This window comes from Rhineura floridana, chromosome 20 (genome assembly GCF_030035675.1).
Source record: "Rhineura floridana isolate rRhiFlo1 chromosome 20, rRhiFlo1.hap2, whole genome shotgun sequence".
In the NCBI taxonomy this organism is placed as follows: domain Eukaryota; kingdom Metazoa; phylum Chordata; class Lepidosauria; order Squamata; family Rhineuridae; genus Rhineura; species Rhineura floridana.
In genome coordinates, this window is record NC_084499.1 from 21,272,285 (window position 1) to 21,286,205 (window position 13,921).

Below are 13,921 nucleotides of genomic sequence, written 5' to 3' on the forward strand. Positions count from 1 at the left end.
GCAGCAGTTCTGCAGAGTTTCAGACAGAAGTCTCTCCCAGCCCTACCTGGAGATGCCACTGGGGACTGGGGCCTCCTGCATGCAAAACAGGTGCTCTAACCACTGAGCTACCGCCCTCCCCCACAAATTAACTTTGGATCAAGGGCTGACTTATAGGAACAGAGGAAACTGCCTTCTGCTGAGCTAGATCATTGGTTAATCTAACTCAGTCTTGTCTACACCGACTGGCAGCCACTCTCCACGATTTCAGACTCTCCTATCCTTGTCTGGAGATGGTGCTGGGTGGACTGAGCAGAGGCTCCACCACTGAGCTGTCGCCCTTCCCCTAAAGGTTTTCCCCTAAAGGTTTGTCCTCCTTTCCAGTTTCTCAAGGCTGCTGATTGGCTGGAGTCAGAGAAAGCGAGGAGGCTCCGAGCTGGGCCAGAGCCTGAACCTCCGGTTAGGGCGGTGCTGATGAGCAACAACTTTGGAAAACAAATGTTGGGATAGTTCAGAAATTAAACGGAGACAAGGCATGCACGCGGGCTCTGTTGAGAGCAGTTGGTGGGAACATTTTTTCTGCCCAAGGGCCACATTCTCTCACGGACAGCTTCCTGGGGGCCATATGCCAATAATGGGCAAAGCCAGAGATACTTATTTCAATGACTGATTTCCTTACAGTTCTACCCCATCTTTCTTTCATCAAGGAAAGAAAGGGGCCATCCATGTGGCTCCCAGACAGTCTCTCATCCAGGCACTGACTAGCTTCAGCAAGGTGCTGGCCTCATCTGCCTTCAGACCATTCCCTGATATCTTCCCTATGTACAGTAGGCTTCATCCACCGCCACCACATAACAGTTAAACGTTTCTGCCTTTTTGCAAAAATTTTCAACGTCCAAACAAATCTCTCCATCCAGGCATTATCACAATTCAAGGACAAACTCTGACCAGGCAAAGGCCTTCGAGGGGTGTGGTCTTAGGAGAGTCCCAGGGGCCAGGTAGACAGGTCCGGAGGGCCATTTTTTTCCCCTCGGCCTGAGGTTCCCCACCCTGGTTTATAGGCAGGGTGCGCACCATTTCCCAACTGGGGCAGTGGCATGCTGGTTCCTGTCAATATTCTCCCAGTTGCATAAACTGGGACCAGACGCAGCACATCACAAAGGGGCTGCATGTTCTGTCTCGCTCACTGGCTGGCTATTTTACATGGCGCCTACCTTGCTCTGTGTCGGTTCCTGTGATTGATGCCGTAATAATCAAGGCAAGTTTGTGATGCTCACCTGGCGTCCGTCTTTGTGGTTGGGATCCTTGCTTTTCTGCTCCAGCAATCGATGCCTGTCATGGGTAAATGAAGAGGTGATCATTCACATCACAGCAGAAACATCCTTCTTAGTCAAACACACCCTGGGCAGTTGCCCGCTTCAGAAAGCAGACGAATGAGCACAACAACAACAGAAAGAGACTCTGTGATGGTCTTCATTTGCACTGGAGATGCTTAGCTTTACTGTCTACAAGAACCTGCTGGGGACAGGGCCATAGATCAGTGGCAGCGCATCTATGTTGCATGCAGAAGGTCACATGCCCAGTCCCAGGTAGGGTTCGGAGAGATCCCTGCCTGAAATCTTGAAGAGCTCCTGGCACACTGAGCGAGATGGACCAATGCTCTGACAAGGTACAAGGCAGCTTCCTACTTAATGCAGCACTGTGACCAGAACCATAAGGACTAGAATATTGCTTTATTCTGCACTGCTTTGCACACAGAAGGTCTCAGGCTCAATCCCTTTAGCATCTCCAGGCCGGGGTGGGGAAGACCCCTGCCTGAAATCCTGGGGAGCCCCTGACAATCAGCACAGACAATACTGATCTAGTGGGGGGGGTGGCCTGTGGAAAGGCATGGTCTAGGGAGAGCCCCAAGGGCTGCCATAGTGTATTCAAAGTCAGTACCACAACAGACGGAGGTGTTTTGTTTGATTGTGTGTAGGGTTGCCTAGGCCCATCATGAATCTGCTTGAAGATAAGAACCTAAGAAGAGCCCGGCTGCTGGATTGGGCCCAAGAGGGCCCCTCCAGGCCAGCATCCTGTCCTCACAGTGGCCAACCAGAGGCCCCAATGGGAAGCCGCAACCAGGACCTGAGCACAAGAGCAACTCTCTCCACTTGCACTCCCCAGCAACTGGTATTCAGAGGCAGGCTGCCTCCAGCAGAGGAAATAGAACATAGCCATTGTGGCTAGTAGCCCTTGATAGCCTTAATCATCCTAGACTTGTCCAATATAGTAACAAGCAGGCATAGAAATCTTTTCACAATTTTTCTTCCATTCATCTCCCGTCTGTGGATGCCACGCCATGCCACTGTGAGAAAATGTAGCTTGTTGTCTGCTTCCCAGGCCATGGTCTGAAGGCACCTGAGGCCAGCTCCCTGCTGAAGCTAAGCAGGGTCGGGTCTGGTCAGTGCCTGGATGGGAGACTGCCTGGGAACCATATGGAAGCCGCCTTGGGTTTCTAGCGGGGAATGAATGAATAAATAAATGGCCTCTCTTTATTTTCTCTGTGACCTTCCCTTCCCCTTCTCCCCCCCCCAAACCCTCACCCCACACAGGTACAAAACATGTCCCAGTCAATAGAGGTGTTGGACAGGCGAACCCAACGGGACCTCCAGTACGTTGAGAAAATGGAGAACCAGATGAGAGGCCTGGAATCCAAGTTCAAGCAAGTGGAAGAGAGCCACAAACAGCACCTGGCAAGACAGTTCAAGGTGAGCTTGCTTTCTGCCAAGATGAACGAATTAAGTTCTCTCTTAGTACCATTCCCTTTTAGCGAGGGGCAACCTAGGAATGACACCAGGGCAGCCGACTCCACAGTCTCCGCCAAAGTGACCGTAGGCTGCCATGGCAAATTTGCCAGAGGAACTGTGTTTTCATAGTATTTTTGCTGGGAAGGCTCCGTAGCTCAGTGGGTAGAGCACCTGCTTTGCATGCAAAAGGCCCCAAGTTCAATCTCCGATGACATCTCCAGGTAAGGCTGGTAAAAAATCCCTGCCTGAAACCCTGGAGAGTGGCTGCCAGTCAGTGTAGACAATACTGAGCTAGAGGGACCAATGGTCTGACTCAGGGCAAGGCAGCTTTCCGTGTTCCTTATTGAGAAATATTATTTATTTCATTTACAAATGGCTTCCTCTGAAGCATTTTCAAAGCTATTTTGCAATATCTTTCCCTTTAATGGAGACAACTGAGAGGAAGAAGACACTCTTACCAGAATTATTTGTTTTAGAATCAAAGCTGTATAGACAGACAGGGTGTCTAGCCCACCACCACCACCTCCATAGCCCTCCACGTGGCCCAAAATCAAACCTTTGCCAATGCAAAGCAGACTGTCTGTCACTGAGCTACAGACCTCAGAAAAGACACCCGGCCGTGCACGGAGTTAATGCAAAATCCACAGAATGGGAACAATGGGTATTCACCCGCAGGAAGAGACACTGAGGTCTTCATTTGGAGTGGGAAGACTCTTCCCTTGCAGCTCTGACTGGCTGGTACGGATGGGTGAGAATTTCAATTCAGTTCACATTTCAAGCAGAATTGATCAAATTTGCACTTTCCGAAACAAAATGAGAACTGACACACAGCCATCCTTCGAAATTCACATTTATTAGAATTTTGGGATGCAGTTCGCCAACTAAACAACATTTACAAAAATGCATATTGGAGGAAAGTGTGCATAAAAATGAACACATGAGTGAAAATAACAGGCAAAAAGGCATGAAATGATGGGAAATGGCTGCAAAAATGGGTACCTTTGTCAAAACTGCCTACAAAAATGTGTATTTGGAGAAATTCACACTAAAGTGGTGGGGAATTTTCAATTTTTTAAAAAATTCCAGATTGCTGCTGAAATGTAGAGAATTGAATTTAACACTGGAAAAATGAGAAACTCAGAGAAACGGAACAGACGGATCTTCCCATCCCTGCTGGCTGGAGCCCCTTTTGGGGTTTTAACCTCAGGAACTGGCATCCCTTGCCCCAATTCTACTCTCTCTCCCCCCAGCTGGGGTTGGCTTCTGCAGCATATTCTTGGAGACGGGTTGGGGGACACAAACTTTGGGGTCCTTTTCTGCTTTCCAGTTTCATGATTGCAAAAGTCACTGTGTTGTGGCATGATGGGGGTGGAAGAGAAGGCCCCTCGTGGTAATTGAAGGGCCTTCATTTGGAAACAGACACAAAGTGGGGCAGTGGGGGGATGCCTTGTGCACTTTTAATAGTTGGGGGAAGTGGGGCTGTTTCAGCCGGTGCAGCTTCTTATTTTTTGCAAAGAAAAACTGCCCCAGCTGAGATCTCCTTCTCGGAGGCAGCTACGGAAAGTCCCGGACAGGAGTGCTGGTCCATTCCTGGTTTCCGTCTGCTCTCCGTCAGTATCTCTCATTTCCCCTGTAAATTGGGTGAATTAAAACATTTAGTGGGGGGCTGGGGTTGGAGGGGGAGGGTGTCTCTTTTCCAGAATGGCCGCTGGTTTTGCAATGCTGCTAACTGTGTGGACTTCTGAGCAAACCTACAAGATTTGCTTGAGAGTAAATGCTGTTAGGAAGAGCAGAATCTGTCATTTTGATTGGTTACTTGGGTGTTTTCTTAAAATAAAAAGAAACAGTCTGTTAATAGCTACTGTCTCTTTAAGGAGGTTAGTGAGCCAGCTCTTCAACAGTCTCTCATCTTCTTGCTTGCAGGGCTAACTTAAAAGAAATTTTTACACAATGCCCCACTGGCTGAAGAAGCTGTTCATCCCCCTCATGTAACCATGAAAAAAAACCAAAAGCAGAGAGCAGAGAGCTTTACCCCCCTCCTTTGATTTCCTCTTCATTTGATTATTCGCCATTCTTTTCGTTTTTTGCTTTGCTTTTGCTTCTTTTGCAAATTAGCACCACCGCCAGCTCCACATGGGCCGAGAGCTCTTCTTTTTGCATGCAAACTGTAGAGATGCATTTCATTACTAATTCTGGAAATCCTTGTTGATGCATTTATTATTATTATTATTATTAATTTATGGAAAAGGAAAAAAAGAATTTGTGTATGTGACTAAAGCATGTAACCTTAAGATGTTGCATTCTAAAAAAAGAAAAAAAATTCCGAATAAAGGCCTTTTTCCCAAATAAGATGGTGTCCTCCAGACTGTTTAATAAATCATAAATATATAGATATATTTATATATACTTTCCACATTTGGACTCCCCCACCCCACTCCCCAATGGGCAAGCAAGCATTAATAATATTAATAATGATGATGGTCGTTGTTGTTGTGAGCAAAGCAGACCCCAAGCAGGCCATAAGCAGGGACGTAGGCAAGGGTTGCGCAGAGATTTTGCAGACAGAGCACTGAAACCAAGCTTATTTTAACCTTGCAGGCGATAAAAGAGAAAATGGAGGCGCTTAGGCCCCTGATCCCTGTGTTGGAAGAGTACAAAGCCGATGCCAAATTGGTTTTGCAGTTTAAAGAGGAGGTCCAGAATCTGACGTCAGTTCTAAACGAACTCCAGGAGGAGATTGGCGCCTATGACTACGAAGAGCTTCAAAACAGAGTGTCAAATCTTGAAGAGAGGCTCCGGGCTTGCATGCAAAAATTAGGTAGGCTGCACACCTGAGAGAGGAGAAGCACCTGCCTTGGAAACGGCAGGGCATGCCTCACCTTCAGGGCTTAATCAATCGGTTGCCAAAGCAAAGGAAAACAAAGACCCAGAGGTCCCGCAAAGATCCAGGAGCCACATCCACAGAGCGTCGTTTGTGTCAGGAGTGGACACAACTCTTCCTCAAGGGGAAGGGCAGCGCTCAGTGGCAGAGCCCCTGCTCTGTGTGCAAAAGGTCCCCGGTTCAATCCCCAATGGCATCTCCAGGCTGGGCTGGAAGAGTCCCCCTGCTTAAAACCCAGAAGAGCTGCTGCCAGTCAGTGTAGGCAATACTGAGCTAGATGGACAAAGGACGCTTCCTGTGTTCCCAGCACAGCATCTGTTTTCAGTGCCCTGTACAGGTGCTCTTGAGCTGGTGCAGAGTACACTTCCTTTGTCACCCCTGAGTTCCCACACATTGGGGAGATTTCCAGGTTGGAAAGGGTTGCTTTCTAGGCAGAGCTGTCAGGTCCTCTAAATGTTACGAGCCCTGCATGCCTAGGGGCAGATGCCAAAGTGCCATGCAGCTGGTTTCACCTGTTCTGTGAGGCTTTGGATCAATTGTTTCCCACAATGCTAGATGCACATGGCACAAGCAACTTTGGAAGAGAAGAGGCGTTTGAAAAGGTGCTTGCGACATCTGTGTGTGTGTGTGTGTGTGTGTGTGTTGTACACAGAGAGAGGGGGATGTGAAAGATCCCACCAGACAAACAAGTCCTTGGTGGAACCCAAAGACATTCTTCAGCAAGCACTCTGCACATTCTCAGAAATACTCTCCTTCTTAGCTAGCTTGCAAAAATTGAAAGGCAGGGGGAAGCAGACCCCCTCTACTGCAGTCCAGTCCTGACAAGCCCCAACTGAATATAAACAGGTTGACAAGTACATTCTCCTTGCAGGTACTGTAAGAGACTGAGAGATTGCTCTTTTTCCAAATGCCACTGTAAATGCTGTCCTCATCCGACGTCACAGCTCCAGGGCTGTGTTGCTCATTGGGGGTACAGACAGATCACAGTTCAGAGAGGCGCGCTGAAAGGAAAATTCCATTCAGTCAATGGGGATATTGTTAATAAACTGTCAGATTTCAGGAGCATTGGGAGGAATGGATATAGCTCAGTGGTAGAGGAAATGTTTGGCAAGCAGAAGGTCCCAGATTCATTCCCATCATTTCCAGGTAGAGCTTGGAAAAACCACTGGTCTGAAATCCTGGAGAGCTGCTGCCAGTCAGTGTTGACAGTGCTAAGTGTGATAGACCAAATCTGACTCAGCGTAAGGCTGTGTTCCAATTTAATTCAGCCCTTGCTTCAGAACGATGAGGACTAGAATCTTATTTTTAGGGGAATGTCTACAGCTCAGTGACAGAGCATCTGCTTTGCATACACAAGGTCCCACGTTCAATCCCCAGTGGCATCTCCCGGTGAGGCTGAGATGGTCCTCTGCCTGAAACCCTGAAGCACTGCTGCCAGTCAGTGTTGACAATACTGAGCTAGATGGACCAAGGGTCTGACTCAGTATAAAGCAGCTGCCTAGGTTCCAATGTAAGAAGACATTATTTCTGTGCAGAAGGTCCCGGTTCCTACTTGCAGTTAAAAGGATTCTGTTTATTTATTGAATTTATTTATCGAATGCATATCCTACCTTCCTCCTAACAGAGCCCAGGGCAGCAAACATAAAACAATTTAACAAAAAGAAGAAGAAAATACTAAAAGTTTAAAACATTCCAAAACCACAATTGCAATTAAAAACATTCTAGAACACAGTTAACATATAGTAAAACAGAGTTAAAAATATTCAAAAACGGCTTAAAAACAGTCTTTCACCAGTGATCTTCAGGTTGCCAGGAACAGTCCTCTTCAGCCATCAAATGCCTAGCTGAACAGAAATGTTTTCAAATTCCTCTTGAAAATTAATAGTGATGGAGATAGATGCACTTCACTGGAGAGGGCATGCCACAAGTCGTGAGCCACCACTAACAAGGCCCTGTCATGGGTCAGCAGAGGTTGCAGGTGATGGGGAAATCCCTTGATGAGCTGCCACCTATAAGAGGCCAGATCAGGGGCAGTTCACATGCCCACGTCTGGATGTCACTAGACTACAGCTCCCAGCAGCTAGCATGTCTAATGGTCAGGGAGGATGGAGTTGGAGTCCAGCAACATCTAGAGGGGAGCATATTAGTTATCTCAGGGCTTGGCAGCTTCATATGCACTCATGCCTGAAGGATTTTGGAGACACTGTAACACTACTGCTGGATCTATCAATGGCTATTAGCCCTGACAACTGGCACCTGAAGGATAAAAATTATTTATTCAGAGTATTTGCACCCAGATCTTCAGCCAAAACAGGTACCAGACTGGCTTACCCACATGCAATCGCTTAAAACAAGACAGTCCCTGCCTGCCGGCTCACAATCTAAAAGTCCCCACGATTTGCTCAACGCACAGGAAGAGTCTTTCTTCAGGCTCCTACTCTGCGGGTCAGCAACTGGCAGCCCCAGGCCCTCTCCATTCTCGTGGAGGATGACCTCTGTTCTCCTTCCATTTTCAGCCATGCTGATGCCAAACTCGGAATCCAGATGAGGCCACTTGAATAGATGAGATGGAGACCTTACCCCAGTTCCCTTTGCTCTGATCTTTAAGTGGCCCTTGGGTCAAATCAACTGATTAACTAAAGGTAGTAACATACTCAGAGTAAACCCATTGAAATTTATGGGCATGGCTAACTTAGGTATATTGATTTCAGTGGGTCTACTATAAGTATAAATTAGTTGGGTACAGTTGCAAAAGCCTAACTGCTGTTACTAAGAGCACCTGGCCTGCCTGCCTTCTGATGCACCAGTTATGTTTCCATCCTAACAAGGGATTTACTGGTGTCCTCCATGACACACACATGCACCTCAGAACTTCAAAACCAGGGGCCAAATATCTGGCAGGCCATAATCATTCTATAAAAGATGTGCACCCACCCTTTTGGGTGATTTTCCAACAGAGGAGCAACAGAGGGGTGAAATTGTTCATCCATTCAGAGTGAGAACCAATACATTCCTCTCATTCTTCACTGGCTTTGTGACATTTGAGTATGTGATATTATGACATCATCCTGCTCAGAACATGATCCCTGACTGACTGGGATGATGGATCCTATTAACTTTAACAAAAATGGCACCAATTTGGAGGAGGGGAGGGAATAGTGCTGGTGCAGGGAATGCGGGGGCAGCAAACAGCTGCAGAAAAAGTGGACAAAGATTTTTTGGAGGGGGAAGTTTCCCCAACTGCCTCTTTTCACACTGAAGATGTCTGTGCAAAATCATTTGGTGCAGCCGGTAGATAGATGATACTAGGATCATATACACATGAATACTTACAAATGAAATGTGCATTCTCCAAGTAGAGACGTGTGTTCCTGGATCTCTCTCCCTCTCCCTCTCCCTCTCTCACACACACCCCTTCCAACTTGTAGTCTGAAGGCAATGAAGCAGCGAGTCCCCAGCATTCACTCACATGCTGGCTATGTGCTGGAATATCGGCCTTTGATATCACAGACTTTGACAATTAGATTTTATTTTCAATTTAACAAAAAGTATATGTCACTTGACTTAATAACACCTCTAATCAGTTTACAAGAAATAAGATGTTAAAACTTCCTATTATGAGGTATGCTTTGTGACCTACACACCCTTTTGGGGGAGATGTGTACATAGTCATAGAGCTGGGAGGGGCGTCATGCTCTGTCCCATAGAACCCCAAAATAGGCAACCTCCTTGGTGAGATGGTAGAAGGCAGGCCTCAGGGCTGGCTGAGCCAACTTCTGATGGAGCAAGATACAGGACCCTGGAGAGGAGCAAAGGTCCTGGTCAGAGTCCAGGAGCACACAGTTCAGTACCATAGACAGCAACCCCGCACCTAAAAGCTGCCCAGCAATTTGCTTTGGCACCGGCCTGCTGCAATAGGCAGACCTGGATGATCCATATGCCACCAAAAAATAATCACAGGCTTCTGTAAAGCTGAAGCTGCCACCCACTGAGGAGTCTGACCACTGCCTCTCTGCATGAGTCACTGTATTTGCCTGTGTCTGTCAAGAAACACAGATCATATGGTATGTGTTGTCACAGGATGTTGGCCATGAGCTTAGATGGGACTGGAGAAATTCATGGTGGACAAATCAGTCAATGGCTACTAGTAATTATGACTCTAGGGAACCTCTTGAGTTCAAAGGCAATGGAGCACTGGAGAAGAGCTTCTAGAAGCAAATTGTGGCCTCCACCTTCTGCTCATGGGCTTTTCAGAGGATTTGGAAGCATGGACCTTTGATGTGAGCCAGCAGAGTTCTCTTTCAGCTCAGAATATCCACACAAGAGCCTTGCCTGTGCATGTGGCATTCTGAGTCTTACAGGGCCAAGTCTGGATGGCTCAAAACATAAGAGCCCTTGAGCTGGATCACGCCAAAGGGGGCCAATCTGCTCCAGCATCCTGTTCTAACAGAAGCCCAATGGGAAGCCCACAAGCAGGACCTGAGTGCAACAGCCCCAGCCCCTGGCCTTCAGAGTCATACCACCTCTGATCTGGGAGAAAGCATATAGAACATAAGAATCTAAAATGAGCCTGGCTCCTGGATCAGGCTAGTGGTCCATCTAGTCCAGCATCCTGTTCTCAGAGTGGTCAACCAGATGCCACCAGGAAGCCCACATGCAGGACCCGAGCACAACAGCAGAATAGGGAGGCACCAGCTGGTTCTTGCTGTCCTCTCCCAGCACGTGGTCTGCAGATGTGCTGGCTATTTTGCCATGAAATATGCAGAAACACTTTTTCTGAGGTCAAGCAACTGCCAGCACTTGGGCCAGCCCTGAAAGTGCTGGGGTGGGTTCTATGCATTGAATGGGCAGCACTGAGGAACTGAAAAGCACATTCCAAAGAGCAGCTGACATATCATTGTGGTGCATTAAGACCTCTCTCTCTCTCATTAATGGTAATTAAACTGAGAACTGTCAGATACTTCCAGTTGTTTCCTCCCCTTAATAAGCACCAGCCTTATCAAGAAACCTTCCTTCTAGTGCCCCTAAGAAAGGAAATCGTTCTGAAAACAGCTGTGTTGCCAGTGGGGCTTGCTGGAAGGCAGCCCCCTGCATTCCCTCGTGAGAGAGGAGTGCTTCCTTTTCAAACGCAGTTGTCTTGAAAACTGGGCATTCTCTTGCAGAGGGATAGAAGGGTTTACTCTAGAGGCACGGCTGAAGTCTTTACCTAGATAAGTACACTATACAAGGCACTGCCCCTTTCACATCTGGCAATAGTCTTCCAGAAACTGCTGAGGAGCAATTGGATGGGAAGTCTTGACATATATATTTTAAAAAGCCAAGATGATTATGACAGATTTAGGGAGGGCACAATTCAACAGATTTCCGCATCTTGCCTGATTTGCTCACTTCCGTTGTGTTCAACTCTTCTGCAGCCTGCGGGAAATTGACAGCAATAAGTGACCCAATAACGGTCAAGACATCCGGATCAAGGTTTGGCTCGTGGATGACAGACCCCTTAGCTCCAGAGGGTGAAAACAAGGTAAGATGCCAAGTCTAGCTGCACCTTTAGTGTGTTCCTGACTTAATTTTTCTCCTACTAAGCCATGAACAGAACAAGAGGGATATTTCTCAGCCCACACCCATAGAACTATGCTGCTTTTGTTTAAAAAAATAATTCTGTTATTTTCTCAAAAAATCTCCATTATATCATATTTCACAACTTGGGATCAGGTTAGCTAAGGAACTGCTTTTCCACATATCTATCCTTGACTGGCAACTGCGTTCCTCAGATGGGGTACTGCTGAGAGAACTGCATGCCCCAGGGATGTGCTTCATACATAGCAGAAATGGGGCATTTAGTGCTGTAGTGCAAGCTCTCTGGAATCAATTGCCAGCTAACATCAGACAGGCGCATAGCACCTTGATATTTAGGCAGTTATTGAAGCCGCTTTTGTTTAAAAAGGCTTTCCCTGAAGTGTATGATCCCACGCATTTTGTGGAATAGTAACTGTACAATTGCAGAAATAGGTTTATTTATTTAGGAAATCTATATACCATCCTTTGTCAAAAGACTACAGGGTGATTTACAGCAGAGAACATAACAAACAATCTATGTCAATGTTTAACATAATACCAAAAAAACAATAATAAGAAATACATAATAAAATGTGAAGTCTTGTAACATAAGTTATTACCTACTTATCTTAAGTCTATCTTCTGTATTTTCTTTCACATTATCTTATTTATTATTTGTTTGTTTATCATTCTGGTATTACAACTTCCTTACAAAGGAGCTCCAGGTGGCGTACACGGCTCTCCTCCCTCTCCATTTAATCCTCACAACAACCCTGTGAGGTAGGTTAGGCTGAGAGACTGTGACTAGTATAAGGTCACCCAGCAAGCTTCATGGCCACACGTGGATTTGAACCCTGGTCTCCCAGGTCTCAGTCCAACGCTTGAACCAGTACACTGCAGTGGCTGCCTTGCTGTTCACCACTTTGATAGACATCTCTCAACCCCCATATGCTGACTTTCCCCCCATGTTTCCTTTCCATAGGTCTGGTATATGGACAGCTACCATAACAACCGCTTCGTCCGGGAGTACAAATCCATGTCTGACTTCATGAATACAGACAACTTCACCTCTCACCGCCTCCCTCACCCCTGGTCCGGGACAGGCCAAGTGGTCTACAATGGCTCGATCTTTTTCAACAAATACCAAAGCCACATCATCATCAAATTTGACTTGAAGACTGAGACCATTCTTAAGACACGCAGCTTGGACTATGCGGGCTACAACAATGTCTACCACTACGCCTGGGGAGGCCATTCGGACATTGACCTCATGGTGGACGAGAACGGCCTGTGGGCTGTCTACGCCACCAACCAGAATGCGGGAAACATTGTCATCAGCAAGCTGGACCCAAACACTTTGCAAAGCATCCAGACTTGGAATACCAGCTACCCAAAACGCAGTGCTGGCGAAGGTTTCATCATCTGCGGCACTTTATACGTCACCAACGGTTACTCAGGGGGAACCAAGGTGACCTATGCGTATCAGACCAACACCTCCACTTATGAATATATAGATATCCCCTTCTTAAATAAATATTCCCATATTTCTATGTTGGACTACAACCCCAAGGACAGAGCCCTCTATGCGTGGAACAATGGCCATCAAATACTTTACAATGTCACTCTCTTCCATGTGGTCAGATCAGATGAATTGTAGTCCACTTTTTGTCTGGAACAAAACTGAAATCTTTCACTCACACACACAAAACCTGGAAAGGATACATCGTATGGAAATATATTTTAAAAAAAATAGAGAAGGAATTTCAGAAACAGCTGCCAAAATGTAAAAATGAGAGATGCTCCAATATTCAAACCTGCAAGATCATCACTTTCCTCTCCAACGTTTATCGGATATCAAACTCGTGTTACAGACAAAGTGGGCTGGGACGACACAAAATGCAGCCGCTCATTTGCAGCTGGAACTGCACTTGACAAAACTAGTTTTCCGTTCTCCAGTGGTTTTTTAAAATTTCTTTCTTTTCTTTCCCAGGAGGGCAGGCAGTTGCCATTTGTTTGTTTTATTTTCCTTCTCTTTCAGTAGCAAAGTTGTAGTTCTAAAGTACAATGTAAGGCAATGACTGTTGGAAAATTTATCATTGGGATGTAGTGGGAGGGAGGGAGAATGGGAGGGACACGCGATTATTTCATTCCTCTTCTTTTTTGGTGCGTTGCATGGACATTTTCCTACATCACAGCCAGCTATGATGGATGTATGGATTGTGAAGCTGATTCACATTGATGGAGTCTCAATTTTCTTTTTTTTAAGGAATGTTGCAGGTGGAGATTGTAGTCCATTCCAGCTACTTTTCCCCTTTTGATCTATGCCTCGTTTTCCTCCGTGTTTTCTGTCACCTTTAGATTGACTGTTCTGGGACCCAAAGTAGCTAATGGATCTGTGTCTCTTTAGTAGCTATAAAATACAAAATGGAAAAAAAAAGAAAAAAAAGGTGTATGGACAAGTTGTTGTACCCAAATATTTGTTTGAACATGTATCCAACCAATATCTTGTACGCTGTTATGTCTGTTATTAACCAGAGGTGGAAAAAAAATAAACTTTGTATGTCCAAGTTTATGCAATGAATGTTGTAAATGCAAATGATGTCCTTTGGATTAATAAATGAAGGTTTCATATCTTAAAAAGTATTAACCATTGCTGTGTTTGCCTTAAGACAAGAATGGGGGACCTCCAGGGTGTGTGTGAGAGAGAGGGGTTGAA

At 46.2% G+C, this 13,921-nt stretch overlaps 1 protein-coding gene across 3 annotated transcripts in view; it reads left to right on the forward strand.

Annotated features, from left to right (window-relative positions):
* OLFM1 (olfactomedin 1) overlaps window positions 1-13,299 on the forward strand; it is a 49,781-nt gene extending 36,482 nt beyond the window's left edge. For all 3 annotated transcript variants that reach the window (XM_061603747.1, XM_061603748.1, XM_061603746.1), the window contains exons 3-6: window positions 2,574-2,729; window positions 5,367-5,586; window positions 11,064-11,170; window positions 12,188-13,299. In XM_061603747.1, coding sequence (XP_061459731.1) covers window positions 2,574-2,729; window positions 5,367-5,586; window positions 11,064-11,170; window positions 12,188-12,862 — 1,158 coding nt within the window. In that variant the 3' untranslated portion in view covers window positions 12,863-13,299. The remainder of the gene's footprint in view (window positions 1-2,573; window positions 2,730-5,366; window positions 5,587-11,063; window positions 11,171-12,187) is intronic.
* Window positions 13,300-13,921: the final 622 nt, after the last annotated feature.